This window comes from Taeniopygia guttata, chromosome 11, assembly GCF_048771995.1.
Source record: "Taeniopygia guttata chromosome 11, bTaeGut7.mat, whole genome shotgun sequence".
Classification (NCBI taxonomy): Eukaryota; Metazoa; Chordata; class Aves; order Passeriformes; family Estrildidae; genus Taeniopygia; species Taeniopygia guttata.
Window position 1 is genome coordinate 3,555,374 of NC_133036.1, and position 17,226 is coordinate 3,572,599.

At 39.5% G+C, this 17,226-nt stretch overlaps 2 protein-coding genes across 7 annotated transcripts in view; one reads left to right on the top strand and one right to left on the bottom strand.

The window, feature by feature from the left end:
• Nucleotides 1-10,664, bottom strand: part of SLC7A6 (solute carrier family 7 member 6) — a 26,989-nt gene extending 16,325 nt beyond the window's left edge. For 2 of the 4 annotated variants that reach the window (XM_072934483.1, XM_030282678.4), the window contains exons 1-3: nt 10,343-10,466; nt 4,588-5,151; nt 852-977 (exon numbers count right to left, since the gene is read on the bottom strand). In XM_072934483.1, coding sequence (XP_072790584.1) covers nt 852-977; nt 4,588-5,110 — 649 coding nt within the window. In that variant the 5' untranslated portion in view covers nt 5,111-5,151; nt 10,343-10,466. Of the gene's footprint in view, nt 1-851; nt 978-4,587; nt 5,152-10,342; nt 10,467-10,530 lie in introns of those variants that run through there. The other 2 variants (XM_030282681.4, XM_072934482.1) reach the window with 2 other exon arrangements.
• Nucleotides 9,967-15,358, top strand: LOC105758756 (uncharacterized). 3 transcript variants are annotated; one of them, XR_012057817.1, is made up of 3 exons: nt 9,967-10,980; nt 12,855-12,903; nt 15,239-15,358. XR_012057817.1 is itself a non-coding variant. In XM_041718495.2 (3 exons), the coding sequence occupies exons 1-2, from the start codon at nt 10,377-10,379 to the stop codon at nt 12,861-12,863; spliced, it is 426 nt and encodes a 141-aa protein (XP_041574429.2). In that variant the 5' UTR covers nt 10,353-10,376; the 3' UTR covers nt 12,864-12,903; nt 15,239-15,358. The 3 variants fall into 3 exon arrangements, 1 of the variants encoding a protein (XP_041574429.2); XR_012057816.1 differs by having other exon boundaries at nt 9,967-10,962; nt 12,854-12,903; XM_041718495.2 differs by having other exon boundaries at nt 10,353-10,793.
• The last annotated feature ends 1,868 nt before the right edge of the window (nt 15,359-17,226 follow it).

A 17,226-nucleotide genomic window follows, 5' to 3' on the forward strand; every position in this document is an offset into this window, starting at 1 on the left:
ACAGAGACAATGTCAAGGAAATTGTATGTGAATAAGCTTGGTATCTACGAAACAAGGGACAGGCAGATGTGTTAAGGACTAAACCTGGTGCTCACATATGCATATTCTTGGTTGGTTCACAGTAATTATCTTGCTCATGAACTTTCAATAATAACCAGTTAGAGCTAAGGACATAAATTGTCAGATTGCCAGGGAAAGACAGCCCTTCCTGGTAGCTTTGAACACAGGGTAATTTTCTTAAGCTAACACACCAACAAATTCTTTCCAAAGGAAGGGCTAAGAACAAAACTAAGTTCAGAATTTCTCTTAACTTGAAGATGCAATGCCCAGCACACACACTTCTAATTTTCAACAGCTATAATCTATAACAGAACTCAGGTTTTGAGCAAAACCAGAGCTGTTTTAAATACCCACATATTCTTAGCACATTTGTGTCTTAAGTTCAGACACTTTCAGGCCACAGATAACTTTTGTAAAATAAATTCAATTGGTCTCACTGTAGAGATGTTCCTTAGGGAAATTTGTAACTTTCACCACTCCCACTGTATTTTGCTGTCTCTGTGTATTGCTGTTTTCACTTCCTTTGTAATTCTGTACTGCAGGCTGTAAATAACACAACATTGCTGAACAGTCAATTAGCTTCTTTTACCAAGTTCAAAGTCAACTGAGATAAGATGGATATCTCATGACACAGTACCATGATAATGCCTAACATTAGTATTACTGGTATTTTCAAGGTGGCTGTATTATACTTTTTTCACTTAGGCATTCCATAAAACATATGGAGGTAGCTTACAGTCACTCAATTTAATTGATAAGCACAAACCTTTGCTTCAATTTTACAAGCTTACCCTGGCATATTTGAACAAGTCCAGCAATGATGATAGCAATAAGAGCAGCAACTTTAGCATAAGTAAATATATCCTGCACACGTGTGCCCCACTTAACGTAGGCACAATTTATAAATGTTAAAAGACCTAGAAAAGGAAGAAGAAAAAGAAAAATTAAAAGACTATTTGAACAATGGTCAGTTTAACTCACTTTTCAAAGCTTTTAATTGTCATCTAAATATGCACTTACTTGCTATAGTGATAGTTAGGTTAAACTAAGTCAAATACACAGGTACTGAAAACACACTGGTTTCAACACACCAGCAGGAAACAGATGCTTTAAACACTGTTTCAACAGACAGAAGGAAATACCTTCCTGTTCTCTAACCACATGCCCATTTTCCTAATGTCACCCCTCATCAACTGAACTCTGCAACTACCTTGAAACTAAAGAAACTGCTACATGAAAAGGTTTCTTTATGCTTCATTTTTAGGTTGAGGATGAGTTCAACATCCACGGAGTAGCTGCAATGCCAAGTATGGTTACAGGTACAGTACAATGCTATTCTCCAGTTCTACTGAACTGTATTATGAAGAGAGAACACACTGATTTTACAAGGGCATGTAGTGAGAGGACAAGGGGTAATGGCTTTAACCAGAAAGAAGGTAGATTACATTGGATTAGATTAGGTGTCATCAAGAAATTCTTCCATGTGAGGGTCATGAAGCACTGGCATGGGCTGTCCAGAGAAGCTGGGATGCCCCATTCCTGGAAGTGTTCAAGGCCAGGTTAGATGGGGCTTGGAGCGACCTGTGATAGTGGAATGTGTCCCTGCCCACAGCAGGGAGTTGGCATGAGATGATCCTCAAGGTCCCTTCCAATCTAAACCATTCTGTGGTTCTAATGAGCATGCGCCTTACTAATACAACAGTAATGCAACAAATACAACAGTAGTCTGGATTTTTACAAACTGATAGGAAGCAATGAGTATTCTGAATGTCTTTAGTCCTCTATCCCAAAATAAATTAGTCAGACCTATTTCACAAGATTGCAATGACACTTGAAACTTCCAGATCTCACAAATATTTTGTAGTTGCTGACGAAACTTACTCATATGATCAACTTCCCCAAGAGAGTTCTCATGACTCCCAACATTTTGCTTTCTAGCTAGATAAAAAGTGTTTATTTACTATTGTACTTTTTATCTCCATAAAGTTTTCTTGCACTACATCTTTTAAACATGCATATAAGTAAAAAGTAAACTTGACTGTTTCAGAAGGTAGCAGTAAATAAAAGTTAAATAAAAAGATGTGATACATTATTTCCTTTCCCATAATCCATGACTACCATTATACTATTGAAATAAAAATGATCTTAGCACAGCTACCAAACTGAAAACAGTAACTTTTAAAATATAACAAAAGAAAGGTAATGATCGGATAAGTATAGCACTGGTATGTTACACAGTCTGGACAAGCTGGATGAGGTTCAACTGAGTGTGGCAAGAAGAGGGGGAAAAAAAATCCAGTCGTATCAAATTTCAAAAGTCAGGACTGCTGCAGCTCCAAAAGAGCCTTCAGGAAAGAAAACAACTCTGCTCTTCAGTATTAGTGACTGGAGTACTTGCTCGCTGGGTTTATTTCAGACATATTTTTTAAAGCAACTTTCATTGGGATTTATTATTATTAGTGAGTTAGGGCTTGGTCTCTACTTGAGATGAAATAATACTCTGATACCTTAAAAGGGGAAAAAAAAAAAGAAAGATTATCAATATTCTGAATAAGCCACATCTCTCTTTCTTTTGCTAAAAATACTCTTTTCTTCAACTTAATTATTGTTTAGCCACTTAGTTTCTGAGAACAGTCAAGTTTAGCTCTGTAGCACCAGATGATACCCCACTGCCAAAATGACTGTCAAAGTAATGCGGTATTACACAAAGACTGTTCTCACACTAGCTTTAGTATTGCTATTACTAAAATTAAAAAAAAAAACAACAAACAAAACTAAAAGTAAACCCCACAACAAACCCACCCAGTCTCACATGCAATCTGTACCTAACCAATGTGCAGACTTCCACTCCCAGCAGCTTCATTATTAAGGGATTAATCATATCCAGAGCTAGGGATGTGACAAACAACATCAGCCGTGCCAAGACGGGGAGAAGTCTAAGCTTTAACAGCTAAATTAAGCTGTAGAGCAGGGATGAGTCTTAGCACTGACACTCAGAGCAAGGCAGAACAAGCATTTAAACCATAAAACAGACTGGTAAAGTAAATTGTTTCACCTGCCTGAGAGTGATCCTGCTGTCACGTGTCTCCACTAAAAAAAGGGGTGCTAAATCCTCTTTATTAGCAGCATATGTAGAGGACATCAGAGTGTTTTTCTATACCTACTATATAATTTTAATTTAATCACTTTGTCTTAATTTCTTGCTTTGTAACAAGCTCCTTATTATAAGGGCTAACTGCCCTCAGAGTGAGGGGATACCTTAAATGGAAGAGCAGATTCTCCCACACTCCTTAATCTGTGCCAAGACACCTTGGGACAATACCTGTTTAAGGAATGTGAACATGACACTACAGGCCTTTCACTCGTTTGGAAGAAGGAGGGAACAGAACTGATTAAATTGACAGATCTCCTGGAAGAAGTTTGTGATTATTTTTGCCCCATCTGGTCCTCAACCAGGATGTTAATGCTTCCACAACAGTAAAAAAATAACAAGAATGGAAGAGGAAGCTGCAGTCATCATAACCAGTTACAGAGGTCAACTATCCAAAGTAGCTGCTACTTCTGTCATTTCCCTTTTCTTATCCTTTATAGACAACTCCAATAAGGAACATTAGAGCCCTTCCAACAGATGCCTCAAAAAGGAACCAGCTAAAAGCAGCACATATCCTTGCAGCATATTGTTGGCAGTAAAATAGTCCAAGTTCTCTGTTAGCTTTTTGATACAAAATCGTGTCAATACAGGTGACAGGCTCCAGAGGACACAGCTATGGATCAGTACATCACAAAGCACTGTCCTACAGACTTGATGAAATACAGTTTTCACTGTTTACTGGAAATGTATATGTCTATAAACACTTTTAATAGGAAACCCCTAAAATTAAATAAGACACACACAATTCAATCATACAGTTTCATTCTCTTGATGTCCTAGTTTGAAGTGTGTGGGCAGCTGTTCCTCTATATTGACTAACAGAGCTGGCTATATGAATACAAATACTTCAATATTTTATGTGCATGCAAAATTTCCACTTTTCAAAACAGGTTTACCACACATACTGCTGTACTGATCTTACAGTTAATCCCAAGTATAAAGAATAATCTTGAATGAATAATTTTTGAAACCAGAGTAGTAACTAAAGCATGTAACCATTGAGAAACTATTGCAAACCAAATTATATCAGAATTTATAGCGTAAGAGCCATTCTGCAATGGCTCTTAAGACGACACCAAGAGTATCCCAAGTTTTGATTTAAAATACCTCTCTCAAGGGAAAACAATTTTTACCCCCATTTTTGCCACATAAGTAAGCTTGGAAGAGCTCAATACTTGGCTCTGCTTCTAAATGAGAAAATGGTCATTCACTGACTGAACACCTGCAAGTTTCTCATGTGCTGGAATTGTTCTTTCCCCTACTGTAATTCAAACCATTGCAGATCCAGCATGCACCAACTGCGAGTGCGGATAAGATGTTTAATAAAAAGTACCCTGGATAAAAACTTACCATAGTAAATTTCAATAAATACTTACATTCACAAGCAGCTGCTATGAGACGACAAGCCACATATGGAGGGTCACAAGAAGGGAAGAAAGGCTGAATTATGTAGTTAGCAAAGGTGATGGCAATGATTGCCTGACTAGTTGGTTCAACAATCAGGAGTGATGTCCACAGACGAATAAAAGCAATGAAGCTCCCAAAAGACTCCAAGATATATGCATAGCTGGCTCCTGACTTTGTAACAGTGGTTCCAAGTTCAGCATAGCAGAGAGCTCCAAAGACTGAAAATATCCCTCCAACTGCCCAAATTATTAAAGACAATCCGTAAGATCTGCTGTAGATGAGAACTCCTTTGGGCGAGACAAAGATACCTGAACCAATCATGTTGCCTACTATAAGGCTTATCCCATTTAGTAAAGATATTTCTTTCTTCAGTTGCATTGTATTTTGGTCTCCATCCTGTGCTCTATGTGTATCTGTCCTTTCTGATTTATTGACGGGGCTGTATTCAGACAGTGAAATTTGTGATTTTGTATAATCTGTCCTTTCTGCCATTGTGGAAAGACTGTGAATTCTCCACGACTCCAAATCACAATCTAAAACAAAATATAGACAGCTGAAATCATTTTTTTATCCCAGGACTTTCCTGCAAAATCTTCTTTCCACCTTTTTACCCCATGATTTACAAATATAAATTAAAATATTTCCTTTTGTTGCTTCAAGTTTGGTTCTTTTTACACAAAGTTAAATTCACGCATAGTTAAACAGCAGAACCAACCCCGACAAACCAAGAGACAAATTCCTATGTAACTTTGAATGAAAGAGGAACTGCTACCATCAGGAAAACAAACAAACAAAACTGTAGGAAGGACAGAATTAAAGGACTCCTATCTTGAGAAGACCAGAAGAAAAACCAGAAAGTAGGTCAGAGATAAGGAAGCACCATGAGACCAAGGTGGAAGTTCTAAACATGAACATAGACGTACTGCAATACTAAAAATCCCAATCCAATTACTGTGCTTACACAGGTAATTTATGAGTGAACTAGTAACATATTATCCAGTAATAAGCCCTCATGTTATCAATGCACTGAGGGCTCTTGCTGAGGGCCACAGGCAGAGGAACTCACTCCACACTGCCCTTGACTAAACCCTTGACTTCTGACACCACAGCTCTTCGCTCCCTCCCCAGAACTCTTTATCCCCATCTCACTGCCTCTGTACTCAGTTATCTAAAAGTACAGCCTGTACACAAAAACCCACAGTAGTTTCAATCCAAATTCCTCCATTAGCAGTTGTATTTAACAGTATCTAAGGACACAGAAATTAATTTTTTCCTCTGCTTCAGAACTGACTGACCGGAAAAGAGCCACCTTCTTCTGAAGTCTCCAGAAAATGCTCCCATGCCTTCCAAAAGCAAGTTACTGCTAATAAAATCTCTCAGCTCAAGAAGACATGGATAATTCTGAATGAGACCCATTAGACTATTTTACAAAAGTTTAAGATCACTAGCTTATTAGTTGCATAAAAAAACAGGCCTACATATCTACCAGAATTATTTTCATAACTACTCATTTGCCCTGCCCCTGATTAAACCTTTAGTGTTTAACACTTCAGCTATTTAATATAAAATAGAAAAAAAAAAAAATCTGGGTCAATTAGAATAAAGCAAAACCTGAATATGGGAATTTTGAAATGTCAACATGCAGTCACCCAAACTACATGTGCATCTAGTAACATATGAACATACAAGCTCCTGTAGGCACACCTTTCTGGAGAGAATACTCCTCTTCTATCGTCCCCTCAATACTCCAAATAAACACTTCAAAGATGCTTAATTACTAAATATACATTTTATCATTTATATGAGTTAACATCTAGTATCACAGATACATCAGAAGACATCAAATTTCACACTTAAAATCAAACAAAAATTTTTTAAACTTCCAGAAACTAATCACTGCCATTTCAGAACTAAAAAGCTTGAGTATTATAATGAGGCACCTCCAACAAAATTAACTACAAGAGAGGCATCCCCACAGTTTCAGATAAGTACAGCAAAACTGCAAAGGAAAACCAAAGTAAATTGATCACACCAGTTGTGTTTCTCTTGTTATTTATTCTTCCATCTATCTTGTGCCAAATTCATTTGCAACCACTTACCACCTGACTTTCCATTAGTGGTGCAGTAAAGTTTTCAAAAATACACGTGCTCTATAAATTCACAAGATTATTTGTCTGCTTTGCAAGAGGAAGTTATTATCTGTAAATGCATATAATTTTTACTCAATTATCGATATGATGCAATAATCAGAAAGCTCTGCAAAATAGCAGAAAAAATAATCAAAGCAGATGTTTTCATTACTAATTTGGCTGTAAGAAGTGGATTTAAAAGAACACTTGTGACTCATAAAAATATAATTCAACTCTAAACTGGGTCTTTTCCATGAAAAAACTTGGGATAGGACACTAGTTGCAAATGTTTTTTAGAAGGCAATTCACATTTCTGCTGAACAAACATCAGGAGAAAAAACAAGAATACTACAGCTAGTATTATGACATCCAAATACCATTTGAAAGCGTGCCATGTTCATTTTCAGCCCTTACAGCAAAAGGACAAAACGATATAAATATGTTAAGAACTGATCATGAATGTAAAACACCATTTTGGTGGTAACTACACAGATTTAGGATTTCTTACTTACATATCCTAATCATTATTCCCATTTCTTCCTGAACACCTTCCAAAGCACACACATGTATGAGAAGCTTACACATTACTTGGAATACTCAGGCATTTTTATGATTTAAGTCAATTGAATAATTCAAATCACATCAAACCTGGTGTCTTAACGCAGAGCCAGTTTGGAACAGAGAGTGACCAAGATTTTTTTACCTCATGATCTGGAGTTCAGAGGTGCATTTAATTACCCGCAACTACAAACCCTGTCACCTCAATTAGCAGCATGTGACTGCAGTTCTATACAGTTTTGTTAGCTATGACCTTGACTGCTTCTTGCCCTACTATCTCCACCCAAGAAAGAACAATCACACTATCTCTCAACCTAGACTCTTTTGTCCCCCAATTCTCCTTCTTCCCCTCCAAGCCTGCTTTTGTTATTCCCAGTTTTGGGAATCTACCAGCAACTAGGATTTGCTTGAAGGTGCGTACAACAGATCAATGAAGATTTGATACTTCAGTCTCTTCCCTCGTCTTGTTTGTTTTGTATGCCTTTTAAAGCCGTCAGGGCAGGAATTGCTTATTTGCCTGAGTGACAAGCAATGTGATGCATTATACCACCTCTGACAAAATCAAAACTGTTGGCAGGTTTTTTTCTCTCAAGTACTCCACTTAATCTTAAGTGGAATCAGAATCTGCAGCTTTGACCAACTGGAAAAACTTATCAAGAAAGAGGGAAAGCAGAGACTAGAGAAAACTGAAGCTATGTCAGAGAAAAAAATACATATATTAAAATCCATGATTCTGTCATGAGATCACTATTTCAGTGGAAACAGAAAAGAGGTTTGGAGGAGGAGAACCAGAGACAAATAGTATACATTTTCTAAAATACAATAATCCTAAAATACTGCAGCTAAAAATACTTTCAGAACAATCTCCAACGCTGCCAAAGCCTGACCACAGGAGTGCTATGGCTAATGCAGGGTTCTGCCTCCACACAAGCTAACCAACACGTGGATTTCCTCATCGCTCACCCTTGTGCAACACAGCGTCTTCAACTCTTTTTTTTTTTCTGCTGATCACTGCAGCTGTGAGGAATCTTTTTGCTGATATATGTAGATTTTTTTTTTAACTGAAATGATTCTGGTGTGGGTACAGAAAGCTATGATATGAAACCAGGAACAAGTGACCTGAAACTAGGATCACTTCAGTGTTTCAGCAAAAATGTATCTTCTGGTAAGGCCTATCACACTGCAGCCAGGTACCAGAGGGGCTGATGAAGGTTAACATGCAATTAGCAATGTACTAACACTGCATTACAGGGTGGCCCTCCTTTAACGGGAGGGAAAAAGGAACCATCTGCTAAGATCCCCTTTCTCCCACTGAGTCAGTTGTTCGACCTGGGATGAACCTGCAAGTTATTAAATGACCAAGGTGAAGTACCAAACTGCTAAAAGCTGTGTTTGCTGTGCTTTTATACGATACTTGCTCATTAGCAAAGGTCTCTGATGCTCTTGCTTCTGTCTTCCTTAGCTCTTGATTGCATAAAACAACTCTCATTGTAGCAGCACAGCTTTACATACACACTTTGGCTGTTCACAACCAGATGTGTGTGTGAACTCCTATTTCTGAACACAATGACTGGCCCTATGAGCAATATTTAAGATTGCTCTATACAATCAAACAGCATCACTTCAGGGAGTTAAGCACCAACAGGGCAAAGTCCAGAAATGCTTATTCATTGTAATGTATATATTTAGGCACCTCATAGTTTGAACATTTACATGGGAAAGGCTTAGATTTTGTCTAGGATATGCTTTTCTAATGAGAGAAGAATCATTGCCCTGCCATATATGCTTAACAGACAGGAACCCCGAGCAAAAAAAAACAATTCCCACTGTAAAGATCTAATCTGCTCAACCAAGTCTTTTGTGCTTGCATATATAAATACACCATCTTTAGCACAATAGAAAATAAATCCTACCAACAAAATTTTGATCAGATAGAATTGGTTGTAACACCTGTTTAAAAAAAAAAAAAAGTACAAGGTATATTTATCATGTAAAAAAGTATGAAAGAGAAGTATGGAAAAAAAAGTATAAAAGAACTATGACCGTTTCTTCACTTGATAGGTTATCAGTATGGTCGTAAGTAACATTTTTGTATTTTTTGTATTTTTAGTTATTTTCATATTTCCAAGTTAAAAAATAGAAGTAAGCTCACAACAGGGACTTTGATCAGTCTTGCTTTAGGCTGGGAGCACACAAAGTTGCTGCAGTGAGAGGAACATCTGGTGAAATGTATACAGGTAAAGACAGAAGCAACAATCATAAAGTTTATCATCTTATTTCTCATGCTGAGGAAGAAAAGCAGAAGCATCTTCAAAGGAGGAAAATTAATGCTAAAATGGCACATACTACACCCATGTGTACTCCTTAGGCGGCACTTACAGCCGCACCTTATCACATCCGAGATAATACGCTTCATTTAAAAACACATAAACCCATCAAATCACTACTAAACCAGACCAGCGAGATAGGTGCGCTGGCCCGAGGGTCCCGCTGAGCCCCCTCAGTGCCCGGCCCCAGCTCGCTGCCAGAGCAGCAAGAATTGTCCGCACCCTCCGCCACGAGGAACACGTGGCTTCACAAAGCCACCCTCGAGTCGCCATGAGCGTGACCCCGGGGGCTGCGGCCGCGGGGCTGAGCGCCGGAGGGTCCCGCCGCAGGAGGGGCACGGCAGAGGTGCCACTTCTACTCCCAGAGCCCGCTCCGCTCCCCGCAGGCGGCGGTGACCCTCTTTCTCCTCATAAAATAAGCGAGGTTCACACCGCCCCGCCAAGGAAGTAGCTGCAGGCAGCCGCCTCAGGCGGGGGCTGTCAGAGCCGGAGCGCCCTTCAAAGACAATACAGAAAAGCACACGACGTTAATCTTCCCACCACCGCACACTTGCGGCAGCGCGGGTCGCCAAAGCCGCCGCCCCAGATGCTCCGCAGGGCAAGGCGCTGCCGCCGCAGCCTCTGCACCGAGGCCGCTCCCTCTAGGTGAAGGGAGCTGAAGGAAAGCGGGAAAGGAAGCCGAAACCCCACCCGGGCTGCGCCGGCCGTACCGCGTTACCGCCGCTCCCGCGGAGCTGTCTCGGGATGCTGTCCGCCCGTTGCCACCCGAGACGCGATGGCGGCCCCTCAACCCCGCCCCCCCACGCCGGCATCGCCGTCGCCGCCTCCCCGCCGCGCCGGCCCGGCATCACCGCCTCCGTCACCGCCTCCTCGCCCTTCCGCGGCAGAAATCCGCTACCTTCCGCGCGGTCTCCCCGAGGGAGAAGCTGCAAGGGGCCCACCAGCGCCGCAGGGGTTGCGCGGCACCCCCCGGCACCCGCTGGTGCGCAGGGAAGTGTTCGCAGGGCCGGAGCTGCCCCCCGCCCCGCGGGGTGCGCGTCAGCCCCTCCGTTACCGGCGGCTGAGGAGAGCCGCGATCGCCTCCCCCGCCGCCGCCGGAGCGGGGGACCAGCCTCCCGGTTCCCCGCGGGGGCAGGATGGAGAGGAGCCCCAGCGCTGACGGTACGCACGGCGCCGCTGCCAGCCCGGCCCGGGGGCCCTCACCCCGCCGTCCCTGAGGGCCTCGGGGACGCGGAGCTCTCGCGGAGCCCCGGCGGACGCTGCCCGAAGTTATATCCACATGAGCTCCACCCGCATGAGTTACACCGCCTGAGACACCCTCACGCTTGAGGCTGAGGGGGCTGAGAGGGTGGGAACCCTAAAATCTGATGGTATTTTGGGTTTCTATTGCATAGGTCCTATGCGGCAGTCATAGTGGATATGGAAATGGAAATAAAACGGTACCATCGGTGTGTTCCAGCCTCCAAGAGGGACATAGCCACACCCAAAATTTGGCTTTGTTAAAACAGTAATGGGCTTCTCAGGATGATGATAAAAAGTGACCCATAGTGCCTGATTATAATAGCAAGGAACTGGCCATTCAGCAGATTTATCCGGGGTGTAAAGAAAGCTTTCTTGTCTTCCACCAGCAGATTAGTAGTTTTACCCTGTCTAAGCCAGTAAACCCCAGGCCACAGACCCCTCTTAATGTTCTTTTGTTACCTGTTTGCTGCTCCCTGCAAGGCAAAGGGATGGTCAGTGCCTGGAAAGACAACAGGGCTCAGGAGACAGGGTAGTCCCACTCTAAATAATTTAATTACTCCTCCCTTCCCTGATCCGCACTTGTTATCTGCCATCTGACACATATAAGTAAGACATGAAGTTTTTCAAGAGAGTAAAATTCTTGGGGCCAAATAAAAATTATAAGGCTGTAAAAGAAGAGGGAAAGGAAAACTGTGCATAAATGTGCTAGTAAATGCAAGAGTGGAGTCCAATTTTATTGCCACAAGGCTTACATTTCTGATTTCCATTCTGCTTCTTCTCTCAAAAGTTTGTGTGTTTCATCAAGGAGTTGTTTTCCTTCGTTGTCTCAGAGACAACCAGGCTACCAAGCAACTGCTGCACTCATCTATATCTCCAGATATTCATTACACTGTGTTTGGTTAAAAATGAATTAAGGGGGGGGGGTTATTAAAAGTTGGCTTTTTAAGTGCACACAAAGAAGATAATATTATTAGACCTTATTTCTAAACCATAAAGCACCATAGCAAAAAAAACTCCCATTTGCAGGAGCCTGATCATCTCATCTCTTTAATTATGTTTGTCTCAACTCTTTGTTTGGCTTTTGTCAAATACAAACTATTCTAAATCTATTACCTGCTAAAGCTGCTGACAGTGTTGCAAAGCAGCAAACAAAACCAGTCTGCTGCCTTCTGGGATCTTAACAGCCCTGATAGGCTACTTCTTTGTTTTTAAGCCACTTACACAGCCCTGACAGAAGATAAAAACATAGATGACATCTCCAGAATATAATCAAATCCTTCCAGTTGTTGTTACAAAGACAATATGAACCAGAAAGCAGTCATTTGATGGTAATAGTGCTTAGTGATTCTACAAATGTACTAGTGCCCTGTGTTCTGTAGTGCAGGATTTTTGGGTAGATGGCTATTTGCAGCAGTCGTCTCACACGTTAATCAAAAGGTGGATTGAGTGTGAATGTAAAAGATGCAGCTGATTTCAGTTGTTGCTTGACTGCATTTTAAGTGCTCCCATGATTGAATCTACTGTAAGACAGCATTCACTCCTCAAAAAAATGGACTTATAAAATGTGAGCTAATTATAAAATTGGCTTTAGAAACGAGAAATAGATGAGAACTGACAAGGCATAGGAAACAAATTATTAGGCATATACTGGAAGTATAGAGAATGACATTTTACTTTATAACTTTGAAAAATATTTTTTTGAAAAAGTGCCCATTTGAGGGTTTCAGAAACAGAAGTTCACCAATTATGAGAACTTACAAGTCTGTAGAGGTTGGTATGAGAGATCCAAGTTAGGACAGCATCATAAGGCTAGACAATGCTTCTGAAATGTTTGCATGTGAGCAGAAGCAAACCTCAGAATAATCATCCAGATAGATATTTTTGTTCATTTTGGCAAGGTTCTCATTTTATAAATTACTTTACCCATTTTACTATGGAAGCAAAATGTAAATGACTCCATTATTTCTTCTCTTGTTGCAGATTACATAAATTGTGTGCCTCATCCCTGATGCTCCATAAATGGCCACTGGTAAGTTATGTTTATACAGGAGTGTGTATTCTCTAAGTGCTAGCATACAAAAAACAGCTAAAAAACATTTGGTTTCTAGGGTTTTATCTGGTACTAATTCAATCAAGTTAAGATCTTATCTTCTTCAGCTAATGAGGACAAAGTCAGACTGAGTTTTTGTTAAGTTTTGCCCTATCTGCTTTTTTGTGTCTGACTAATATTGCCACTAGATGCCTCTTAGAAAATGTAATTCAACTTCAAAAGCTTGAATTCTTCAAAAGCTTGAAGAATAAACCAATTAAATACCCCTGAACAAACCAAATTGAAATAGCATCAGATTATGGGAAACCAAATCCACACAATATTCATTAAATGGTTTTAGAACATTAAACAAAACCAAGGTAAAAATTGCTATTAAATCTGAGTGAATTTGGAACCTTATACATCAGCATTGTGCTTGTTCACAAGTTCATTCTGGTGAGTTTAAGCATATCCTTACAGCATAAGTCCTCCAAGAATGTGTTGCTCATGCACTTAATTAATGGAAGAATGAGCGTATCCTGAGCTCCTTAAGGGTCAGCACTGAAGGGATGCTGTGTAAATGTGAGTAGTACTCATTGGAGCTCGGAGCTTATGGTGGAAATATTGCTTCCAGCCATGTGTTTGATGGTTTATGCTGGTTCCTTTTGAAATTCTACCATACAGAGTGACTCCTGGGACTACTCTGATGTTGAAATGTACATTCTGTGGACACAGAGTTATTCACAAGGGTCATGAAATTACTCAGGACAGTAAATCTGGGAGTTTAGCCAGAGCCCAGCAAATGACAATTTTTATAAGTACTTAAAAGCAGACATTATTTTTCTGTTAGTTTTTCAACCTTAATGATTTCAAAATCAAACACAATATCAACCACGTATTTCATGAAACAGAATCAGTTAAAAAATAAATGTAAGTGCACCTGTTTCTTTTCTTTGGTTAAAGCTGAGTGACTTTGTTTACAAAAACAAATTCAGTGACCCTTTCTTTTTACCTTCCTCTTTCTATCACACAAATTTCTTCAGTAGCTGGTTTAAGCAGGGTGAGTCTGACTTACAGATGAGAGTCACTATAAACACCAAAGTGCTGTGCAATTAAAGGAAAAGGTCTAAATTTAGGCTTCTGTATTTACCTTCCCCTGCTCCTAGCTGCATGTCTCCTACTCCAGTGGCCTTCAGCATTTGACTGGTGCTGGCACTTGCCCAGCCCTCTCTGTAAGCTCACTAAGCGGCAGAAAACTGTACTTTTATGAAGGTAGGGCTTTTACTATCAAAATCACAGAAGTACAAACATGGAGTAAGCCAGAAGCAGAGGATGAGGTGGTAGAAAATATCCCTTTAAGGAACAGAAACAGTGAGATGTCTCTGTCTTGTCCAACTGCAGTTGTTTAATACTCTGAAGATTAACATTAGTCCCTCTTTTATGGAAAACGTAGCTTCTCTGTACTGAAGTTTTTTTAAAACAGACTTAAAATAAGCTTTGATATCTCATATTTTAATTTTATTTGTCCTATCTAGTTCTGTTGCCTTTCGGGTACCTTTTTCTTTTCACTGCCTTATCTATTCTCATCAAAATTTATTATTTGCTTGCACATATCTTTGTTGCACATTATTGCAAGCTGGTTTTGTTCAGTGCAAAGCAGAAGTGGGAGTAGATATCTCCTAAAACATAGACCAGTTTTCAAATGTTAACTTTGCTAGGAGGGCAAAAAAAAAACAAAAACAAAAACAAAACAAAAAAAAACCCAGCAAAAATATCTCCATCTTCAGGTAAACTTTAAAGGTCTCTAGGACTTTTTTATCACTATTTTGATTAATGTTGCAAACTTTGTATTTTAATTTTACATTTCTTTTGCTCATGTAATCTCTATTAAAAGGAGAATGTGCAATATGTAAAGTTTTTCCCAGTCTATTTTGGGAATTTATTTGGAAAAAATAGTCCCTTGTACATATATTTGTTTTAAAACAGATGGTTTGACTTAATGCTTTAGACAACTAAATCATTCAGCTTTGAGACTCTACCCTTTGATTGTACAAATTGTCTTATCTTTGTTGAATTAACTTCATGAGCATCTGGCTATTTATTAATAAGAGTGAATGAATCACAGTCTTTGTTTTCCTGGAAAATAACATGGGAGTTAGAATCATTGTTTCACAATTCTTATAACACTGCAGGGATTTTTAAAGATAATGCTCTTTGTCCATGTCTAATTTGAAGGCTATTAAAAGTGATTATGTATAAAAACAAACTAAGGAGGATTTGTAGCTGTAAAAAATAGCAACTTAAGGATAAATATTTTTTTTCTTTCTTGTTTCAGGTCCCAAATTAGCATGTGGATACTATGATTGAAGAATATGAAGTCCTTAGTTAGAATGCTTGTAACAGAGTTCAACAGCATTTAAATAAATTTCTTCTGGATGAGACAGTTTTAAAGACATCTGTTGGGTTGGGTTTTTCTTTTATCTTCAGTAACTCTGGCCTTCTAATACAACTGCTCAGACTTTCTTCACAACAGTAAAGTTCCTCTCTGTTATAGATTCCCCTGTATTATTGTCAGTCCTTTGTTGATATACTTGTGGTACCTGTCTCTCTCTCTCTGATTAAAAGCAGGAGTGTTCTGAGTTCCTGATCATACTCAGCAGTAGTTACATTGACACTGTGTTTGCAAGCAGCAGGTTACTAGAGGCTGAAGCCAATGTCATCATTTTGTTTGTATTATCATGCTGAGTCCAAACTTTGCCATTTAAATACAGACAGATGTTCCTTAGCAGAGCCACTTTGAATGCAGCATATTACAGTACAAACCCATCAGTGCTGATCCCACTCTTCCATCTTTGTTTTTAGTGGACTCCTGTTACTTTTCTCTTAATTACTGAATTACCCTGAAATGTTTGTACAATACAAATAAACTTGAACCTTTAATTAAAGTTCTCTGCTATTTTATTTAGAGAACTTAAAATAATGCAATACTTTACAGTGTAGGAACAGTTGTTGGATGAACAGAAGTAAGGACAGCCTTTATTCCCTAAATTTTCAGACTTCTGGGGGATTCTGTAGTTGTATTTGATCCAAATTTAGGTTGCCTTTAAAAGGAAAGTTTTCCAAAAAATAATCTCAAAGACCTTTCTACGTAGATTCTACACAGTGTGTGCTAATCAAATATGCCAATGCATGTTGATCTCATTCTTTTGCCTCTAAGGGGAACAGACTAGCGTACTTGTGGTAAGAGTGACAAGGTCTAATTAGCATGCTTTGTAAAAGAAAGAAAACCACGTTGTTTCACAAATATAACATTAGAACACCTTGGAAGTTTTCACTCAAGTTCTTGCCCAAGACTCCATGTTCCATGAGCAAGATTTTCAGAATGTCTCACTATTTAAAAGTGCACCTTAAGAACTGAGATGTAAAATATCTTAATGCTAAAATAATCTTTAAGAGTAGGGATTTACTGCCAGTCCATTTGGCTTTGCAGTAAATAGGATAGCCCTATTAATGGGTTTATTAGTCTTTTGTCTGCCAACATAGTTGTTCCAATTTCAAATCCATTCTTTGCTATTATTAGAAGGCATCCAGCCCTGAAATAAAAATTATGGTTGACTTTGCTAACTTTTCAGAAATGATTTCTCAACAGGCTATTTGTAAGTGTTTTGCACTTTGCTCCTTTGTTCCCCACTTGGCTCTTGATTACTTGATGTGTACAGTGTCCCACAGAGCAAATCGTAGTGGACTAATTAGGAGCTACCAAGAGTTTCTCAAGTTATGCAAGATCCCCAGAACTATGAAAAGCCTTTTCAGATTCCCAGTCACATACCGTGAAGTGCCATAAATCAAACTTTTGAAAACACTGAAAGCTGTGCTTCAGTGACTTACAGGTATACTTTAGTTCCAGAAGAAAGTATTTACTTTTGTTAAAGTTTACTGCTATGTTTTTTAGTACTGTTTTTTCTCAGTTGAAATCCCACAGGCTATGAACATTCCGAATACCAGTAACATTGATTTAATGACACATGATCACTTATTGGTGACATTGATGACATTGTTATCTCTACTTTTACATGAGTCTGGAAGACTGAAGTGAGAGCAAACACTTGGGCTTTACTGTTAGAGCTTAGGTAGGAGGATAAAGGAAACTAAACCTGGTGTGTCACATTGCACTCTGGAGGTCAGGCAGTTATTTTTACCTCACTGTCACTAGTATGGGAAAACGTGGAAGACCTCAGTTTATGTGGAAGCTATAGGAGATGGCGAGTTATTTGTTAAGATGTGTCATCAGTGTCATCTCATGCAACAAATCTTATGGCTGGA

Coding starts and splice junctions, on each gene's coding strand:
- LOC105758756 (XM_041718495.2), top strand. CDS start 10,377: ATGCTGTCCGCCCGTTGCCACCCGAGACGCGATGGCGGCCCCTCAACC.